We start from the raw sequence: 20,987 nt of genomic DNA, 5'->3' as shown, positions 1-20,987 counted from the left end.
GCACGACAGCCAACTGTTGTCATCTGCCTGTGAGTCAGGAGAGCACGGGAAATGTGAACGGACTTGTAACTTGTCCCAGGGCTGCTCACAACTGTCCCAGGACAAAAGACCCTCAGACCTGACCTGCTCAAGACAGCCAAGGGCCTCAAAGGGCACCCGTGCTGGCCTCTGTGGTGGCAGCGTCTGAAACCTGACCCGGGGATGACGACACAGCAGTGCTTGGGAAGAGCGCTGGTAGCGCACGCCCGTCCCAGGCCAGCACTGTTGGGTCTGTGAGGCCGACACCACACGGACTCCAGCAGTGTGAGCTCAGTACCGAGACAGGGTGGGAGGGAAGACAGACATCCAGGTTTCAGTAATTCAATAATTTATTCCTCTAAAAAAGTGTGTAAAAGTATATAGCTCTCATCCACAAGGTATATATGAATGACATTTAAAATGGAGGCCTTTAGCATTGTCTCTTTTTATCAAAGTCTTTAGTGTACTGAAGCAGCGCCGCGCTGCAGTTCTTAAATGAACGTCACATATTTCTGTATTCTTCCCAATCGCCTGCTATATAGAAAAGAAGCTCACTGCAAAAATGCTTGAAGGAAAAAGGAAACAAAAAAATCAGAACTTCCCAGAAATGTACAGCTTTGACACTTAAAAAAGGCTCTGAAATATACAGACAGGCATGCCGGACAAGCCCTCCCTGCCCCCCCCTCCCCGTTTCAAACCATGGTAGGAGTTCTGATTTCGGCTGAATTTTCAAAATTAAAAATAAAAAAAAAAATAAAATAACTTCTCACTCTGTAGCAAATCCAGGGCTTGTACATTTCAGATTAATTCTGTAAAAAACTCACAAGTAAAATAATGCATATTTAAGGGAAATATTATACAGACTTTTTCACACAGAAGTACATAATAAGATTTTTTTAAATCTATTGCCATTCATTTATTTTTGCACAAAAACGTATAAATATGTCACCAGCTTTTCTTAACTTAAAAAACTTAAATAAAAGACACCAGATGAAAACTACCCTTTGCTGCCTTCTTTTAAAACTTTTTATAGTGTTTTTCTGTTTTTTGTGTTTTTTTTTTCCTTTTTTCTTTTTCTGTGTAGAGTTGGGTTTCTAGAGAAGAAAAGCCCCTGCAGTAAAAACAGCCCATTTAAAAAAAGAGAGAGAGAGAGAAAGATTCAAAGTTCCGATGAATTCTGAGAAAAAGTAATCCCGTGGTAAAAGATTACAAACATCTACTTTACAGTCCGTCCTCCCGGGGTGGCTTTATACAAGTTTACATCCCACCGTCTTACGTTCTCAAAAGGCCTTGAGGGTTTCCTCTCTGATAAGAAAAAATAGCACTGCGATATTTAAGTCAATTTTACACTGTACACGTTAGATACAAATGGTTTGATATATCAGATTCTTTAAGCTATACATTGGAAAGTCAACCCCCCCCCAGCTGGTGGGACAGAGAACAATCACCCATTTACAAGTTATTTCTCTGCTTTCACATTCCCACCATGTGTTATTAATATAATGTTTTAAACGTTAGATTATCTCAAGAAAAATACTTTTACAAAATCATATCAATTATTACATTTTTTTCCTTTCTTTCTTTGTTAATAACCAGGACAAGAAAGTCTCTTGGAAGAACTTAGTTGCATGATTCTCCAGGGAAGCCGGGCTCACTGCCTGTCAGGAGGCTCTGGGAAGCCGGTCCACACCCACCACCCGCAGACAGAGACAGATATAACACAAGGGCTAGAAACAGGGCTTCGAAATCAACCCTAAGGTCTGGGAGGGGGAGTCAAAAATACTTCAATCAGCTGTTAATGCTTAAAAAGGCATTTTGTTAAAGTCCCACAAAGAGGCTCAGCTTCAAGTACTGGTTTAATGTTGAGTTGTACTATTTCTTTGAAACAATATTCCTATGGTCCAGAAAAATTTCACCGTGTTTGTAACTGGTTTTGTGAGCAAACACTTTGGGTTGGATATGTACATGAGTCCCTTTTGATCTAATGAAAGGAGAGACCTGGCTTTCTGTAAGAATTCTCTAGAAAAGGTATTTCCTGTGACTGTATAGAGAAGTGATTAAGGTCCTCGCCGCCTCCAGCTTGGAGCTGAGCCTGACTGACATCATACCCAAGTGTGATCCACCCAGGATGCAGGCCACACAGCGCAGCAGGACACTCGGAACCCTGGCGGTTTTTACTCCTCGACTGCTGGGTGGTTATGACTACATCACTGTTCAGGCATGATCTCCCCGTTTGTTCTTACTCCTTTCTGGCTTCTAGGACAGAGGTATGTAGTCAGAGAATCCTATGGTGGGTCTCAGTGGGTTTCAGCTACCTTACCTGGTCCTCAAGATTAGAAAAAACAAAGTCGCAAAAACCTTACATCAAACTTAAAAATAAATAAACAAAATGCAGCTGTCCCCCGACCTCCTGTGTCTACAAAGGTGTATGGCCAAGCAAAGCCCTCCTGACAGGCTGGGGAGGTGGAGACCCCAGTACCAAATCCTGTACTGGATGGAGCTGGCTCTTAGTTGTGACACGTCCCAGGTTATGGAGTCCAGGTGACCCACAGGCATCCACCATCGGCTAGAGGATTGCATCCAGAGGGCTGGCCAGCCTGATCCTAACAGAGGCTGAGAGCAGACTCTTGTGCAAAAGGACAGTGTCTCTTCTGTTTCCCTTTTATGCCACCGACAGCCACCACTTCCTGGCGACTGCAGGCTGCACACATCACATACTGGCTCAAGTCACTTCTTCAGGAGATTTCCGGGTCCTCTGAGACACGTCCAGGAGTCCCTGTGACAATGAACACTGCAGAGTGAGCATGTGCCTGCTCAGAAGGCGTCACAGTGCAGGGCTGAGGGAGTGCTCTGAAAAAGGCCGGCCTTTGGAGAGTGGAGCCCGCTCCTCCTCGGCTGAGGCAGAGGGAGGGACAAGCGCTTCCCGGTTAGAGCATGTTCATGACGGCATTGTACAACTGCGTGAGCACCACAAAGTGGACGGGAAGGCAGGAAGTGCGGTCCTGGGTGGCCGGATTGCACGTGAGCCACGAGAGGGCATTGTACTGCTCCAGTACAAACCTGCCAGGGAGAACACAGAGGTCAGCTTCTGGGCCCCAGGGCTCAGGGTGCGCCTCGAGGCCAGTGCAGCCCACCTGCCCCCCTTCACACTGCACTGTCCAACTACGGGGGCCACTGGCGTCATGAGGCCACTGACCACCAAGATGAGGCAAATCTGCATGGAGACTGTTTCACATTGGCTAAATGCCAAAATAAGAATATACCAAATATTCTACCAACACTTGGCCATACCAGTTTCTCATGTTAATCTGTTGTGGTCCCTTGAAAGAACATGAAGGTGTACAGGGTCTCGCTATCTGTTTCAGATATTTGGTACCCCGCCTGAAACTCCTGATCACAGCCTTAGCTGCTGGAGCACTGGGATCCTGGGTATGCGGCACACACTTCACCCACTGCCAGAGAGCCCGGGAACCAAGGGCTTACCGAGGAGGCTCCTGCCTACCTCCCATTTCTAAACCACTGTACGTGAGAGAGTACTAGGAGAAGCTTGGGTATTTCCTCAAGGCACCTGACAGTTTTTGTTGGCTGGTTTTTGTTTTGTTTTTAAGATCTGGTCTGGGATCTGGAGAGGGCTCTGTCAGTGACCCAGGACTTGAGTTCAGGCCCCAGAATCTGTGTGAAGCAGAGGGCAAGCGTGCACATCTCTAAGCCAGCAGTGGGGCGGGGTGAGGTGGACACAGGTGAGTCCTGGGAGCTCATTGGCCAGCTGCTGAGCTCCAGGCTCGGCCTCTGTCTCAAAGAGTAAAGTGCAGAGTGGAGGAAGACACTGGCTGACCTTGGGCATGTGCACCCACGTGTACAAATCCACGGACAGGGTCTTGTGTAGCCCAGGCTAGACTCTGGCCTTGAACTTAGTAAGTAGCTGAGGATAACTTTGAACTCCTGGTTCTTTTGCCTTCTCCTTCCAAGTTCTGGGATTACAGGCATGCATCATTATAGCAGACCCACAGGTAAAATGTGATGTGGTGCTAAAAACAGCATAAGAGAACTCGTGCTTCTGGGGTGCATTTCACAACACAGAACTCGTGTTCGGTCAACCACACGTATCTATCTATGGCAGGGAAGGTTCCAGAGTTTTCCATGCAAGGCAGTTCCCAGACACTGTCTTCTGACTGTCCCTCCACCTCAAGTCTGACACTCTCATCACCTCCTTGGAATAGGAAGGGAAGTGTCCCATGCACTTTACTGTCTAGTGAATGAAGTGCACACACTGTCTGTCCCAGCTCTCAGGGGTGCTGGACAGCGCTGCTCTGTGGACAACAGCGTCTCTGAGCATCACCCTCACTAGCACACCGAGGGCAACAAAGAGGAAGGAGCATCACCTCCCGATGGACGGCAATGCTGCCTCAGTTGGAAACTACCTTAACACATCAGACGTGGTCTTGGAGTCCAGAGGGTGTGGAGCCCGCTGAGAGTTCCTGGCAGGAAGGAGCTCATCTGTCTGTGCTACAGAGATGTGGTGATGGAGTGAAGCCTGTGGGAAGAACAAAGGCCATTCATGTCCAGGTAGAGAGCAGCACCGTGAAGAGTGACTGAGGCCCCAGCTCCTCAGTCTTGCAGTCAGGCTGCTATGTGCCCAAGAGCTTCAAGTGCTCAGTCACCTCCTGGGAAGCTGCACCACATCCTAGAGTTAAGATCAAAGCTGTTTCAGGGACCTCTCTTCCTGCTTTAACCTACTTCATTTGTTTCCTTAAAAAATAGTTATTTGGGGGCTGGAGAGATGGCTCAGGGGTTAAGAGCACTGACTCTTCTTCCAGAGGACCAGAGTTCAATTCCCAGCACCCACATGGCAGCTCACATCCGTCTGTAACTCCAGTTTCAGGGGACCCCCACACCCATGGCAAAAACACCAATTTAAAAAAAAAAGAAAAGAAAAAATAGTTATTTTGTGTGTGCACGCATGTGTGCACACACCAAAACACACATGTGGGGGTCAGAAGACAGCCTGCTGGAGTCAGTTCTCCCCTTCCATCATGGGGACCCAGGACTGGGCTCACAAGTCCCTTGACCTACTGAGCCGGCTCACTCATTCTGCTTCTTTAGCATAACAGTCAAGCACACAGAATACTTGTTCCTACGGAAGGCTGTGTGCCCTGCCACCAGAGCTGGAACAATGGCCACTACTTGTCACTCTGTTTTGAGTACTTTTCCCTTTGAAATATTGTAAAGCAAAACCAACTGCTGTACCATTTCCCTTGTAAATTTAGGAGGTAAAGCTTACAGATAAGAACTTAGTAATAAGCATCATACACACAAAAAAAGCTTGATTCCTTTGTATCAACTGATAGGCTACAGTCAACTCCCTTGATAATCTCGACACTGTCTCTTCCCTCTCCAGGAGTGGGCCAACCTGGTGTACATTGGGAATGATTAAGGAGCGCCAAAGGCTGGACAGTCGGATGTGGCTGGTCTGTATTGTGGTTCTTTTAAATACTTTCTACCTTCCAGATTTCTCACAAACCAACTCTTCGACCCAGAGGTTCAATCAAGGGTGCATCTCCAGGGTGGGCAGGCAGTAACACTTCTTTCTACGTGAGAGCTGAAGACTGCAGTCAGAGCACAACAAAAGGCACTGTCGCTGTCCCGATGCAGCGATGTGAAAGAGAAACTAAAGTCTGTGAAGGGACAGTCCGTCCCTTTCATGCTTCATCTTCAGATGAGCAAACTGCTCCAGCACAACCTCCCATGACTGTGTCTGACCTTTCTTAAAGAGTGACTCACTGTCTCTTGGACTCACACTGTGCCTGGCACCTCTGGTCTGGATGCCACCTAACGGTCCTGGGGAAATTCCTTGCTTTGATGGACTGCAATGTTATCAGCTACACCCTGACTATTTCTCACTTTGGGTCTGGAATCAGTCAGTTCTTCCACAGCCTCAAGTGTTTGGAGCAATAAATAATAATTAGGAACCACAATCATTGCAACATGGGTGTTTATTGTAGCCAAGCTGTCATTGCTCCCAAGTTTTACAGAAGAACAATCTAGGCCTCCTGAGTCCAATTTCTAAAGACTACAGATGTCCATGACTTGTGGTATTCCCCCAAGGCATTAGGAAGGCAGCTTTAGCTCCCAAGGGTTTGAGTGCCCTCTCCCTTGTCTCTGGGAGAGGGAGCATCTTACAGGCTCCCGCAGGCTCCCCTCCACTCTGCAGAACAGGCACACAAAGCCGTCCTCACTGTGTGGTAGACATCCCACACTACGCTGTGTGACGAGGCTGCGGAGTTGGCTTGGTCGGCCTTACCGATGGGTCCTTAGCTTTTCCTCATCTTTTACATGGCCATTTTGTCTGCTTGTTCTGAGTCAATGTTGCTGTCTATTCAAGTTTGCTTCAACTCACAACTCACCGGACTCTCCTACCTCAGCCCCTTTCATATCTGGGCATGGACATGGACCAACTACATATGCCATTCTTCAGTTCTGCCAAATATAGATGGCTGGAAGTGGGTGTGCTGGGCCCAGGGAGAGTTCGAGGCTGTTATTACTCAGTACCCCCGGCACAGCTCATGCCAGGAGTCTGCCTTCCCATGGCTCTGCCACCAGGGTACACTATCACACCTGTGTCTCTTGCCAGCCTGAGGGTGAGGAATGGATTCCATTCTAGACTCTTTCAACTCTTCCAGTTTGGAGCACCTGGGTTCCACAAGCCACGCAAGGAGAACAAGCGTGGAAGTAGAAGGCCTGACTGTCCGGCTCTGCTTTATGTGCGGCCGGGCAGGCCTGTGCTGCGGGTCACGGGCAGCTGTCAGTACTGACTGGGAGAGTGTCAGGCTGAGTCGCACGTCGCTCCTGCACTTACGGCCCTGATCGCCTCCTGAGGTTAACACAGACTCACTTCTTATTAAGGTTTCAGTCCCTCTCCAAAACTCCACTTTCCTGTAACTATAATCCCCTCAGAGTAAAGTGACATGAGGGAAATGAATAGGAAGAGACTGCAGCAGCTAGCAGGAGATTTCTAGTTCAAACCAAATAAAAACACGAGCCAGTGATTCCTCTTAAACTTCAGAAAGCACCAACCAACCTTCAGGAAGAGGGGGCACTGGTTCCGGGCCTGGGGGCACGATGACCAGAACCACTGGGGGAGGTTCTCAGCTTTGGCAGTTGACACAAAATACCCAAGGGCCAGTGGCTGCTGCTTGAGCTCCTCCGGGGCCTCCCGAGACAGAAGCCGCTCGCCCTGGCTCTGAAAAACAAGGCCCAAAGCACAATGAGCATTGTCAGGATCTGAGTGTGGCCAGCCCCCCTCTAGACTGCACACTAGCGACGGGTCTCCTGCCTGCAGCATCTCCCGCCAAAGCCCTTGGTGCTGAGAACTGTGCCATGAAATACACAAGTCTCTGCAGCAAACCCGGGCATCAACAGAAACTAAGGAGCAGTCGAAGGTCCTGGCGATGGATGCACTGGTGCTGACAGCACAAGGCACCTGTCTGAGGCTTCATCCACAGCACACTGAAACGCAAGAGCCCAGCATCCTCCAGGTGCTCCTCACTAACAGTCCCCAGAAGCCCTGGAGTGCACCTGCTCTCCACCATCACCTAACCTGGATTAGAACTAAGCACCACACACCGGAGTCCACGGGCAGCGATGCTCCTGCCACTCTGGCAGTGCTGCTCGAGTACACCATGCACCTCAAGAGTCGAGAGTGCATATTGCAGTACTTCCCACCTTCCAGTGCCTTCCACAACTTAAAAGGTGCCTTTAGCACAAGTAATAGTAAGTGATCAGTTTGTTTCTGAATGCCTCCTATTTAGAGAAGAAAATGACCCTTAATTACTTAATACATCAAATCTTACCAATTCTGATTCTGGACAGACTAAAAAATAAAATTATGATGGCCAAAGAAAAAAAGTGAAGTTGGGACACAGTAGCACACGCACACACATACATGTGCATGCAGTCCATACTCTTAGGAGGAAAGGAGGTTAAGGTAGGAGGATGAGACTTCAAGGCCAGCCTACTTGAGGCCTGCTGTAAAACAAACAACGACCTTTGCTGCCACCTTGAACACACAGGTCTATGTAATGACTTAACTAGAGATAAACAGTTTAGAAAAAGGAAAAGCTTCTGGGAGTCACCAGGCTGAAGGGCTCAGGACTGAAAAAGGCCACCTGATTAGTTTCAGAACAGAGCTGTTTAAACTGCAACATTCGGACTCTAAGAGAGGAGGGAAATGCATGCACCTCCTTAAGAAAGATCGCTATCATCAACAGGGAAGGCTTTATGAATGCTAAAATGAACTACAACAGTAAGCACATGACTGGGGCTTGCTGCGGGCCAGGGTGCACCAAGTCACAGGAATATTCATTCAAACTGCTCAGTAGAAAATCTGTGGTTCCAGTTTCTGTCGAAATAACCTCCAGGGAACAAACTGCTTGTCAGTCCCTGGCCAGTAGCCATAAAGGAAACCCAGACATTTACCATCTCTTCCTCCCCAAAGGGGCACGGGGCAGGTAGTGACTGAGGGCTCTCTGCATGGTCCCTTCAGCTGCTCCACTGAGTGCTAACCCTAATCCTTCTCCTGATCACCCCTAAGTGACTGTAGTGATGGCAGCACGGTCCCCTCTAGGAGTCAGCGTGCACAAGGCTGCTGCACTCGCTCAGGGGATGACACCAGACAACAGCTTCTCAGTGTCTTACTCCCCCAAGGACCTTTAGAAGCACAGCAAAACCGTGAGGCCTGAGCCACTGGTTGGGACAAAGTTGATGGGAGCTCTGGGACAGCCTTTGACTTGAAACCCATTATTAGTCCAGGGCATTTGAAGACTGAGCTAATGCTGAGCTCTGACTTCTTCACTAGCTTGCAGCAGTGAGGTGGAGATAGCGGTAAACTATGCACTGGCTGGCTCTCGACACCCCCAGGCTGTGGCCAGCAAGATAGGACTGTCCAGGAGAAACTGAGTGGACACAGGCCATAGCCGCTCCTCACAGCCACATGTTGTGGGGAGTTCCTCAGCTCAGGACAGTGCACATGCTGAGCACCAGCTCTGCCCTCCTGCTTCTTATTACAAGCCACTATCTGGGAAGATGAAAAGTTTTTGCTCAAAAACAAAAGCATTCAAACCCTTTTGGGGAGGCTGGGATGAACAGCATGCGTCTGCAGCTTCTCAGCCCACCAACTTCCCCTGCCACCCGAAAGCAAGCAGAGCCGCAGGCAGGAGCACCACCAAGAGCCTTGCACACCACAGGACTGACTTTCTAATAAAGGGTAGACTAAAGAAGGTCTGAATGTCGCCCTCCGAATCCCTGTTCTCCAAAATGTGCTGGAGGGCTGTGGCCCACAGAGACCCCGACCTCTGAGGAGAGAGGAGCATGCAGTCAAAGCATGGCTGCCAGTGGTGACGAGTTTCCTGAGGCTGTGGTTGTTCTCAGCAACTCCTTCCAACAGTCCTTACCCGACTGTGCTGGAAGTGCGAGCCCACACCGATTCCAGAGGGAGAGCCTGGGGAGGGAACCGGGGAGGAGTTGGGAGAGGAGTGGAGGTTCCCAGTCATTAAGATGCCAATGTCATTGTCCATATCGTCTGGGAATGGAAGGTCTACAAACATATCGTCTAGAGGGAAGAGAAACACAGGAAAGTTAAACAGGAAGCACACCGCACTTTACCATAGGACGTTCTGCTAATCTCCAACTGCACACAAGTGCTACAAGCTGTCCTTGTTCCCTCCCCAGTGGCCTCCTGACCAGGAAAACACAATGGAGAAACCACGGCCGTGCAGAAAGCCCCCATTTCACATGAATAAATACTGGTAGATGTTAAAAATTCAAGAACAGCACAAACAGATACACAAAAATTGAGCATTTTACAAAACTATGACGATTTTTCAATCCTATAAAAATATTCAAACAGAATACCATTAAGAATGATCGGATATGGAGCTACTCTCCAGGAAACTACATCTCCATGGTGGTCTAGGAAGGCTGCTTCCTCCCATGCCATGCCCTCCACACTCAGACCAGAAGAGCCACACACTGCGGGGGACAGTGATGGGTGGGGGACAAGAGCAGACAGAAAGCCGTGAAGTTAACCCTCCCTGCTCTGGTCTTGGTGGCTGGTTTGGATTGTCAACCTGACCGAGTTAGTAAACAACCGAGAGTGGAACACTCTGCTGTGTGTCTCCTGTGAGCAACACTAAGGACTAACTGGTGGGAGGCCACCCTGAATGCGGCAATGCCAACTGGGGGTGGAGGCTTAGACGCAGAAAGTCTGGAAAGGGAGGAGAACAGCGCGGGTGGCCCTGCTTCCTGAAGCTGTGTGGCTGCCACCGCTTCATTGTCATGGACTGAGACCAGGAGGCAAGCAAACCTTTCACTTGGGGATTCGCAGAGACGCGGGAGCACTAACGTGGTGACGCTGCAGAGCAGCTCGCCCTGGGGTCCTCAGCCTCTGCATCTCCTCTCCAGGCTCTCTACAACACTACTGCAACACACAGCAGCCCGCAGTGGACACTCACTCTGCCTACTACTGCGCCTTCCACTCACCATTGTTGGGGCTAAAGCCGTCTTCATTGTGGTAGTTGGCTGGAGCCACTTGGATGGTTGATGATGTCGGGAACACCAGGATGTGGGTGCAGGAAGCGTCCTGGGGTGTGTTCAGCTGAGACGACTGCATGTTGAGCGCAGTGCTCCGGCCGAACACGGAGCCCATCGTGACGGCATCTGCAAAGAGCAGAGCTGTGTCAGTGGGCTCTGCGGACCAACAGCCGCAGGGGGACCCCAAAGTCTCATGGGTCAGACACTCAAGGCTGCCCCACTTCCTTAAGTGTCTTTAAGAACTCGACAGAACACCAGTGATGATGGCCTGACCCTCACCTCACACTGGAAATGTGAAGATAAACCCGGATGGCGTCCACCAAGTATTGTGTAGATTCCTTACCTAAGAAGTAATCTGAGACCCTAAAACTGACCTCCCAGCATTGTTCCCTCTGTGGTCTCACAATTTATAAAAGCACTGTTCTGAATGACGGCAGCTAATGCTCTAACAACTCTGGGCAATGCCTCCCTCCACACACTGGCCCATGCTAAGCTCCAGGCACGTGTCTCACTGGCTCAGCACACCCACCCTGAGCTAGCAGCAACTGTCTCTACTTACGAACGAGGACTGCGACATCTAAAAGGCATGTAAACTTCCGTGGTTACTGATGGCCAAGGTGACCTGAGGCCTAGGGAGCACAGTCCAGCCACTGTCCTGCACTGAAGACTGTCCTCAGTCACTCTGCTGACTTCCCACAGGGTTCAAGAGCACACTGTGTCTGAATGTGAGACAGACCTCACAGTGTCCTTTGTAACTCACAGCATAACACAGTCAGAAAGCAGCAGCTGTTTCCCACAAGCCAGGCATCTATAAAGCTTCTGTGCCCGATGTCCTGACGGTCACCGAGAGCTTGCTTATGTCTGGCCCTGTGCTAACTGTTCGTCTCTTTCCTCCACTACTCCTCCTCAATGACAGCAGAGATTCTAAAACCCTTTTTGAGGTACCACACTGGTCTAGAAGCTTTATGGAGGGTGAAGTCCTAGGATGCCAAGAGACTAGGGTTAGATAACACTCACTAGCTGTCGATTTACCTGTTTTCACTCATACCCAGAGACTTCCTCCCTCTCCCAACCTGTGGTCAACAACAATAATTAAGTCCTCCCTAGGAAGGTATCAGATGGTCCCGTTTTCTAGGTCAAAACCAAGCTTCTCTTAGAGACGCAAGACTTATGGACTACATTCATCTGCGGACTTAAGTTTGAATGGCCTGGACTGACAAGAGACAATTTACCTGGCATCACTACAAAGGACCCCTGGGGCTCCATGGCAACCAGGCAGGCACTAAGGATAGAAGGAGAGTCTGCAGGGGAGATCCCACACATCCGGCACACATCCTTGAGCTGTTTGCTGATTGTCTGTAGCGAACATTCTCCAAGGAGGATACTCCAGTCTGAAGTCAGAGATCACAAACACAGTCTTAGAAGTTCACATGCTTGGCCATGTCACCATTGTGACCCAGCCCTAAAGGGAGTGGGCCTTTCCCTTTGGTCCCTTTAGTCCCCTCCTTTGTTTCCTGGCTTCTACCCCACTGTGTCAACGTAGAAACAAAGGCCTGCTCTCTGTAGGCTGCTGCTATCCTGTCTAGAGCACCCTCTGCGGGCCTGCAATGGACCCTGGCAGATTCAGGTTCTAAAATGCTTTGAATGCTGAGGTCTCTGTTTGGCTGGGCTAGCCTGTGCTAGCCATTCTTTTGTCAGGGTCTGATGCCTGCTCAGTGCCCTAAGTGGAAACGCTGTGTCTAGGCACTGAGTCCGGGTGCGTGCTCTCCTGCGCAGCCTCTGCTGTCAAATGCGCTCTTCTGCGCACAGGGCCTTCAGCACAGGCGTCTGTACGGCCACACAGATCCTCCTCACCGGGGAGTGCAGGGCAGCGTGCTTTCTATTTCTAATGACATTCTCCATAAGTGGGCATAAGAAAAGTAGCTCAAATATGAAGAAAACATCGTAAAACGGCAGGATGTCAGTTTTAAGGCCTGAGTGCCACAAGGTATCAGGAAGATGCTCTCCCTGACAAGCACTGGCAGCTAACCAGCAGACACCAAGGCCACCAGGAAGCTGGGGCTTCTGTACGCCCTCCTTCAGACCGTGGCTCCCAAAGGAGGAACCCCAGGCCAGCAGGGAGGTGACTATGTACTTCCTCTGTCCACTGTGGCTCCTCCAACCACACTCAGGCTCTCCCCTCAAGGGGCAAGGAAGGAGAGTGTGGCCCTTCCACAGTCATCCACAGAGAAGGCCTTCATCACTTTCTACGTCACATGCCAGACAACACGTTCGCCCCCTACTTCTTTCCTGTTCTTCTTCCCTCCCTTCGCCAGGGTCATGACCACTGACCGCCTGTAAGAACTACAATGACAGACTAAGCAGCAGAGCAGGAGGAAGGGAGGTAGTCTGACGGAACTGAAAGGAGGAGCCCAGTGGATTAACCTCCGGGCCACTGACAGCAGACTCATACGTCTGAGTGAGATGCTGCTTTAAATGAAAAGACCCCATCTTCTCCCAGTTCACAGTATCAAGTGTGACTAGAAGACACGCACACATGGCTGTGAGTCTGAAACCTTGAGTGCAGATCTGCCTCACAGGCAGCAGCTTGTATGTGAGCTCTCTCAACGGTTTCATTCCAGGGATTCCATGGTACCTGGCTGCACTTCCTGTAGTCAGAGTGCACACACTCTAACACAGGGGCTGGTGTGAACCAGTCTGGGGCCAAATCCTGCCCACCACCTGTTTTTGTAAAGATTCTGTTCCCAGCAGCCACAGGTGGGTATTGTCTTACGGTTGTTCACACTGGCAGAACTGAAGAGCTGCGACGTGTCCTCCGCTTTGCCAGAAGAGATTGTACTCTCGGGCCCTTGGCAAGGACACTGTCCCCTCTGCTCTGGTAACCACAGGCTATTTTGCAATGGATGTCTTTTTCTTTCATTAATTCCACTTTTGGAGATTATAGTAATTAGATTCTTTTCCCCTTCCCTCTCCTCTCTCCAAACAATTCCATATACATCTCTTTGCTCTTTTTCAACTTCACGGTCTCTTCTTTCAGTGGTTGCTGTTACATGCGTTTGTGTATATTATATACATATACAACCCGAACTACACTCTGCTCAGTCTGTGCGATATTACGCACATGTGTGTTTTCTGGGCTGACCACTTGGTAGTGGACAGTCAATTGGTGTGCTCTTCCCTGGGGAAGACTATTTTCCCCCTCCCAGCATCCCGGAGATGCCTGTGGCTCTCTGGGTAGGGCTGAGGCCTCCTGGTCTTTTCCCCACCGACTTTAGCATGTCTATTGCTGTCCTTGCTCAGCAAATGTTCACGCAGTCATGTTGGTGAGGCTTTAATCTACAGAACAATTCCTTCACCTAAGGCTCAGGGAACACTGTGGAAGAGGGGGTGTTTCTAAGAACCAAAGAAGAGACTGTGTCTCCTATTCATGTCAGAAGCTGCACCCACATGTCAGGAACCTGCTGGAGAACCAATTCAGGCCCTCATGCTTACACAGCAAGGCATCTGACCCACTGAGCCGTCTCCACAGACCTGAAGGCTTCTTACATAGGACTTAAACAATCACCTCCAATCGCCAGTACTTCCTCTTTTCACTGTCTTCATATGTAATATTAAAATTAAACTATCACTTTGTACTAATGAAATACATTTTCTGATTTACATTCCAAGCATTATCTGTGTGACAATGGGGACTACAGACGAGTTTGTAAAGCCCTGGCTTCTCCTTCTGTGTGAAGCCATCACTGGCATCAGTGTCAGTCTGAGGAGTTGAAGGCCCTCCCTGCTCTGCGCAGCGACCATCACCGGTTCGTCTCCTCTGTCCCTGCACCTGCTTCAAGGACTGCTCGCTCGCTCACCTTTAAGCTCCCCGTGGCCAAGACGCCCCAAGCGGCCAATGACGACTCTCCAGGGCAGAGATGTCATCTGAACAATCCCCAGGCACCATTCCCACAACTTCTGCAGCCCAATCTTACGCGCAGACACTTTACTCTTCCGTGACCTGACAGACAGAGAAACAGGAAGGGTCCTACACGGATCAGTTGTCACTCGCTAAGGCGGACAGTCCATTTCCAAAGTACACATGCATGCCATCACTGCAGAGTTAACACAAGTGAACACAAACAGCAAGGCTTCTCACCTGCTTGGTAAAGCAATGTTTACAACACAGGTCTCCAGTAATTCCCCATGGAGGTCAGTGCAGGATGCCAAGAGCCAGCGCTGGTCATGAGACAGACAATAGCCCACAAAGAGTACATTGTATTTCTGGCTCGCCTCACCGAAAGTCTCTCCAGGCTCTGTCTGCTTGTCTTTGATTGGGGCCAATATAAAGGGCGGGGAATAAAGCTGGATTGGGCTGGGCCGCTGAAAGAAGAATCAAGGTCAGTATCAGCACAAGGCCAACCAAGACGACATTTACAGTAACACCCAGAGCCAACGACGACGAGGGAAGGAAACACGGATTAATGACAACAAGTGGCCCCCACCCCCTCCCTCCAGGACTAAATAGGACACAGACAGCAAAAGTATTCATTAAATTCATGAACTATGGGGCCCTGTGGTTTAGTTGTTTAAAACACCTGTCTATAAGGCATCAACCAATGTTTGATTGAAAGAAACTACTATATTAGAAAGCAAGCTTGCCCAATGCCAACAGACACTAAGAAGCAGAAACTAAAGCCACAATGCGGTCCATTATACACAGCCCCGGGAGGGTCTGGAGTCAAGGCAGCACACTTGAGGCACTGGCGAGATGTTGAGCCATGGCTCTAGGCTGGGAGGTGGGAGAGGTGCTCTGGTTTGTACTGCAGCAGTAGATGGCTCTCTTTAGCGATCTCTGCCTCCCAGACTCACCTCCGGGTTCTTGAGGGTCATCTCAATGCTGGCTGCAGGCCCAAAGCCCGTGAGGGATTTAATGTGGATCTGTGTAGGCAGAGGTCGCCTGCACTGGCAGTACACTGAAAACGCCATGGACTTCAAGTATTGAATATAGAAAACATGTTCATCCTTCATTGTCTGCAGCATGTACTGGCAAGGCACAATCTACAAGAGGCAAGCAACAGTTAGTTCAAAACCCCACAAACCAGAGAGCTGGAAAATGAGATGGCATAGCTTTATAGCTAGAGTAGAGAGATGGACGCTTAACTCCGAACATGTAGATGTCAAATATAATTGTATCCTAATTCCTCCCAGTGAAATAAAAGCTGTACCTCAAATGTCCACCAGCCATTGGAGAAGGGTAGTATCAGTATGCCAGTGTCCTTGAAACTGTCCCACGGCCCTCATACTTTAAACTTACACCTTAATGTATGCCCATCTGTAGAAGATTTGACATAGCATGCTGCAGTAGTATCTGATCACGTGGGACTCAGACTTTGAGACAATGAAAAACTATCCATAATCTCTTCTGTCCACTTCAACCTCAATCCTTTCATTCTACATGACAGCTTTTAATAAAACGATGATGACCCATTTCAACTGTACAAAACACTTCATTTTAGAGCTAGCAAAGGTACAGGGAAATGGGCATGCTCACTGCTGAGAAACGAGAACAAGCTCTTTGGAAAATGACATTCACCAGTGTCTACATTTAAGTATCCACTTTTAAACATGACTTAAGACTGTCAAACAACGTACCAGCATGTGTACTAGGTTTCGCTTATACCAGTGGAAAAAGTGAGCACGCACCAAAAGCTGACCTCTGTGAGAATGGCCAGACATGGACCATAGGCTTAGCTATGTGGCACAGGCCCACAGTCTCGGCACTGGAGAGGCTGGGGCATCGGAAGTGGGAGGCTAACCTCGGCGCCATAGTGAGAAAGTGTTTCTTATGACAAGCAGCCTATGTGAACAGGAAGAAGAACCCTGACCTTGTAATAATGAGACCGAGACATGGGGCAGAACACACCAGGATGGGAATGGTAACTGAATGTAAAAGACGGAGTCCTGGAGGAGCACAGTTCTTAGAGGCTCATGGACTTGCAAGTCAAAGGACTGCGAACTCCATCTCACAGAAACAGCAGCATAGAGAACAAGCCTGTGGACAGCAACCTGGAGAATGAACGAGCTTCTCATGTGCTCGGGCAGGTGGTCCAGCATCTCCGTGTAGCAGCGCATCAAGCTCAACAGCCAGAAGTTCCCGGAGCTGGAGTCCTCCTCCGCAGTGTAGGTGAAGGGGTCCACCATGTAAATGACGACCGCTGGAGGGTAGGCATGGCTGTCTGCAGAGTCAGGCTCTGTGGGGATTCCTATCCTCTCTCTTTCTGTAACACTGGAGAGAGAGTCATCTGTGAGGCTCTCACAGCAAAGAGAAACTCTACCAGACAAATCAATTACAGAGCACGCTGACTCCCCAGACAACGATTTCAGATCTAATACAACGGTGTGGGTGTGTCACACAATGGGCCCAACATCTTCAAGACAAGACGGGAAACAGCAGCACAAATACCAAAAGCTGCTGCGATGCCCAGAACTTTTGGATCTTGGGTTCTGGATTGCTAGGTGAGGGGTGCTGGCTAGTCGAGGCTATGCACATATCCCTAAATTCAAAACTGTTCAAACGTGCTTGGTCCGAGCACTTCAGAGCAGGGTACTCAGTCCGTGTTACTCTAAAACAGGACTTTTCTTCTTCTACTCCTTTGTTTTCTGTGTTAATGTTGCACACAAAGGTCTTATAACAACACTAGCTAATGAACTCAATAATGAGCATGTTAATTAGAAGTTCCAGCTCTTAACGTACCCTCAGATCAACACATGCCACGTTTATTAGCGAGAAGGAAAGGAACACTCTACTGAATTCTGAGACTCCTGAAGTGTGTGGGCGAGGGGTGGATGTGGAGGGAGGGTGTCCAAGCTAAAGCCTCACTCTGGGCTGGTGAGGAACAAACCTACCTGTCTTGTCCATCCTGTGAAGGCTGGGTGGAGCTCTGCCCGGACTCAGTGTCTCCTGGCGTTCGCTCTGTGGAGCTGCCCCCAGCACTGGGGTTCTGCCCCCCCACACCACCACTGAATCCTGAGGAAGAGGTAGTGTTCATCTGAGTGATGCCTGGAGCAGAGGCAGTCGAGCCCGGCGGCCCAGAGGGGGCAGATGAACTACTTGCTGAAGGGTTTGCAGAGCTGCTGGAGGTGAATGCACTGCCAGCTGGGGGTGCTACTGAGCCTGAATTTGAAGGTAAAGACCCAGCATTCCCAGGCGTGGCTTGTCCCTGTGCTTCTGCTGGTGGGCTCTGGTGCTTAGGTGGCATCAGCAGGCCACTGTCGAGCTGCAGAGTGGCTAAATAAGGTGCTGGAAGAGGACAAACATGATCTTAGGGACCCTCAGCAGTGTCACACTGGACACCTTGAATACAAACTCCTATGCCTGCACATGGCTAAATGCACACGACGCAACCTGTCAATTCTACACTCAGCTTATTGGAAGAGACAGAAAAGAAATCACCCATAACATATTTCCTATCTGATGTCACTGAGAACTGGACCGCTTTTCTGTGCCATGCATCCCACAGTCACACAGTGCTCCATGGATATGGGCCCCACAATCAAAGTGCTCCATACACAGTGCTCCATGTATATGGGTCCCACAGTCACACAATGCTCCATGGATATGGGCCCCACAGTCACAGTGCTCCATACACAGTACTCCATGGATATGGGCCCCACAGTCACACAGTGCTCATGGACATGCAGCTTTACAAGCGCTGAGGTTTTCTTCAAGCTTAAGCATCTAATACCAAGTAATGTTGCAGTTTTCCAAATGGCTATAAACACATATAACCCCAGTAAGGAACTTTAAAGAATATACAACACATAAAAATCAGGATTTAGCCAGGCACGGTGGCACACACTTTAGTGCCAACACTCAGAAGGCAGAGGCAGGTCTGTATAGCGAGTTCCAGGTGAGCCAGGGCTGCACAGAAAGACCCTACCCAGAACACAAAAACTTAACATCAAGAGCCAAGAAACAAAATGCTGGACTTGCTGGGCAGGTAAGGGAAAGGACTGTCCTACTTTATCTCCAACTCTCCTGTGCCAAACACTTTCCCACTTACCTAGGTGATGGCGGCAAACTTGAGCATAAAGTTTGAGTCTGGAATGATTGTCATTCTCCTCGCTGCTCCAAGGCTGGTTAAACCACTCGCTCACAAGCTCCTCTGTCAGCTTCTGGGCCACAGTCTTCCCCACACGCATGATCCCGTCGCGGAGCACTTTGCAGATGGGCTTGTGCTGTCCCAGCCGACACATCTGTCAGCACACAAGATGGTCACTGACAGCAGCCACCCTTCACAGATGTATGTGAGCATTTCCTTTTTCCTCTTAGGTCACCACATGCAAGCAAACCGGCAATAGCAGCTGGCCTTCCCTGGCAGACATTGTCCCCTGAAACTGCTCTGTCCTTCCAACCCTGGAGAGACCCTTTAAACAGGCCAAGCTGCTGCTCCAGCATGCATGCTGACCACTTTCTAAGAGTCAGAAGTAGAGACACTTCTCTCCAGGAGACTCACGGGAGTGTGTTGGGTCGCAGAATCAACTATGAGAAGGGAGAAGTGAGCTTTCTGCTTGGCCGGGATGTTTCCCTTACTAGAGCTGCTGAGGTGAAGGCTCCCCATGCTGGCTAGTTTTGACACAAATCTAGACATGTCTGGGAAGAGGGAATCTCAACAGAGGAATTGCCTCCATCAGATTGGCCTGTGGGGCATTTTCTTGCTAATGATGGATGTGTGAGGGCCCAGCCCACTGTGGGGGCTGCATAAAAAGGCAGCTGAGCAAGCCAGAGAAAGCGAACCAGCAAGCGGCACCCTCCATGGTCTCTGTTTCAGCTCCTGCCTCCAGGTCCCTGCCCTGACTGCCCTCCAGGATGGACTCTAACCTGTAAGCTGATAGAAACCCTTTCCTCCCAATGCTGCTCTTGGTCAGTGTTTTATCACATCAACAGAAAGCAGACTAGGAGAGCTGAGCAGTCCAACCCTCCCAGAGGACACCTCCATGCAGGAAGGGACTACCGTCTGCAGGCTCCTGGAGAGCAGGGTGGCACAGCCACACTGATAATCAGACCCAGCAAGCTGTAAGCTTTGGAACAAGTGGAGGGCCATTCAAGCTGTCGGTGATAGCTTAATTATGACTTCACAGGGCTTTACACCCACAGACCAGGCAATGGTCAAAATGGACATGTGCAAGGGTTTCTTCCGTGGCTGACCAGATGCCAATGCATTGCGTGCTGGCATCTTCTCTGTTCACCCAGACACTCGGATAGTGAACCCTGTTCTAGAATACATCTGAAGTTCAGCTTTGTGTCTTATTCACCAACACTTCCGCAGTGCTCACGGGTGCCTGCCAGCATTCTAAGCATTTTAGCCAATACTGGTTTCACTTCACACTGCCAACGCACAAGCATGGGACTGCAAGTGCAGGGCGTGTGCACTTCAGCAGCACACATACATGGCCCTGCCATTCAAAGACCCAGGAGTCAAACTTTGCAGAACTCAAGGAACTTACGCTACAGATGCAAAACTATGTGGCTGGTTTCCACATTGATCTAGTCACCATATTTTTAATCTATATCAAAATTGTATATTAGGATGAAGCATGCTCCATTACATTTATCCTTCATTCAGACAATTCCAAGGTAAGTGTTTTAGTACTACTTCCAGGAACTCCTCCAGCCCAAACATAAGCACAAAGCACGTGCTGCCTCCTATGGTTAAGCCCCCCCCACCCCCCCCACCCCCACCCCCCGTCCCTCCCTAGTCAGCATATGCCTGCAGACTCCGAGCTAGTAAGTGGAAACCCTTGGATGGCATTTTAGGTGTGTAATAAGGCTGGCCTTCTCAATCTAATAAATACAAAGTCTTGGGGAAGCAATGTTCCTCCAGACAGCAAAACAAAGACAGAAAACAACAGACTAACTCTACACTTCATCCTTCTTTACAAATGCTCTTTGAGATCCACCTCCAGGTTCAATCCAGCCAGACGCAGGCCCCACATCAAGGAGGTAGCCCCCACAATTTGCTCACCTCATATACAGCACTCAAGTCCCTGAAGAAAGTTTTGGCTCCTTCGAGCAAGGCCTCATTTTCTGGACACACCACAATATAAGCAACATCACGGTGGCCCCCATAGGGCTCCAAGAGCAGCCTCTCCCAGAAGGGCAAGGAGAAGGGTGAGATGGTGAGGAACTCCTTGTCGTAGCCCACCAGCAGAGTGGGGATGGGCAGTGGCTCAGGTGACTCTTCCGAACCTGCAATGACATTGCTATTGAGGAAGGAACATGGGTCTCTCTCTTTCCACACTAGACAGTGTGGCAGTTCTGACGTTCTGAGCCACGGGGGCCTTTCACACGCTCTTCTTCGGTGCTCCCGCAATCAGCTCACTAAAGTGGGCTCCAATGA

At 49.6% G+C, this 20,987-nt stretch overlaps 1 protein-coding gene across 6 annotated transcripts in view; it reads right to left on the bottom strand.

Moving 5' to 3' along the window:
• Positions 1-350: 350 nt before the first annotated feature.
• Med13l (mediator complex subunit 13L) overlaps positions 351-20,987 on the bottom strand; it is a 230,795-nt gene continuing 210,158 nt past the window's right edge. For 4 of the 6 annotated variants that reach the window (XM_076561227.1, XM_015997298.2, XM_076561225.1 and 1 more), the window contains 13 exons: positions 20,613-20,836; positions 18,651-18,843; positions 17,494-17,887; positions 16,654-16,873; positions 15,457-15,645; positions 14,744-14,967; positions 14,463-14,632; positions 11,838-11,996; positions 10,555-10,731; positions 9,468-9,625; positions 7,097-7,258; positions 4,440-4,552; positions 1,391-3,078 (listed from right to left, as the gene is read on the bottom strand). In XM_076561227.1, the coding sequence (XP_076417342.1) occupies positions 2,946-3,078; positions 4,440-4,552; positions 7,097-7,258; positions 9,468-9,625; positions 10,555-10,731; positions 11,838-11,996; positions 14,463-14,632; positions 14,744-14,967; positions 15,457-15,645; positions 16,654-16,873; positions 17,494-17,887; positions 18,651-18,843; positions 20,613-20,836 (2,516 nt within the window). In that variant the 3' untranslated portion in view covers positions 1,391-2,945. Of the gene's footprint in view, positions 3,079-4,439; positions 4,553-7,096; positions 7,259-9,467; positions 9,626-10,554; positions 10,732-11,837; positions 11,997-14,462; positions 14,633-14,743; positions 14,968-15,456; positions 15,646-16,653; positions 16,874-17,493; positions 17,888-18,650; positions 18,844-20,612; positions 20,837-20,987 lie in introns of all 6 variants that reach the window. The other 2 variants (XM_006970801.3, XM_076561226.1) reach the window with 1 other exon arrangement.

This window comes from Peromyscus maniculatus, chromosome 23, assembly GCF_049852395.1.
Source record: "Peromyscus maniculatus bairdii isolate BWxNUB_F1_BW_parent chromosome 23, HU_Pman_BW_mat_3.1, whole genome shotgun sequence".
Lineage (NCBI taxonomy): Eukaryota > Metazoa > Chordata > Mammalia > Rodentia > Cricetidae > Peromyscus > Peromyscus maniculatus.
Note: the sequence above shows the minus strand (reverse complement) of the source record. Positions and strands in the feature narration are given on the sequence as shown.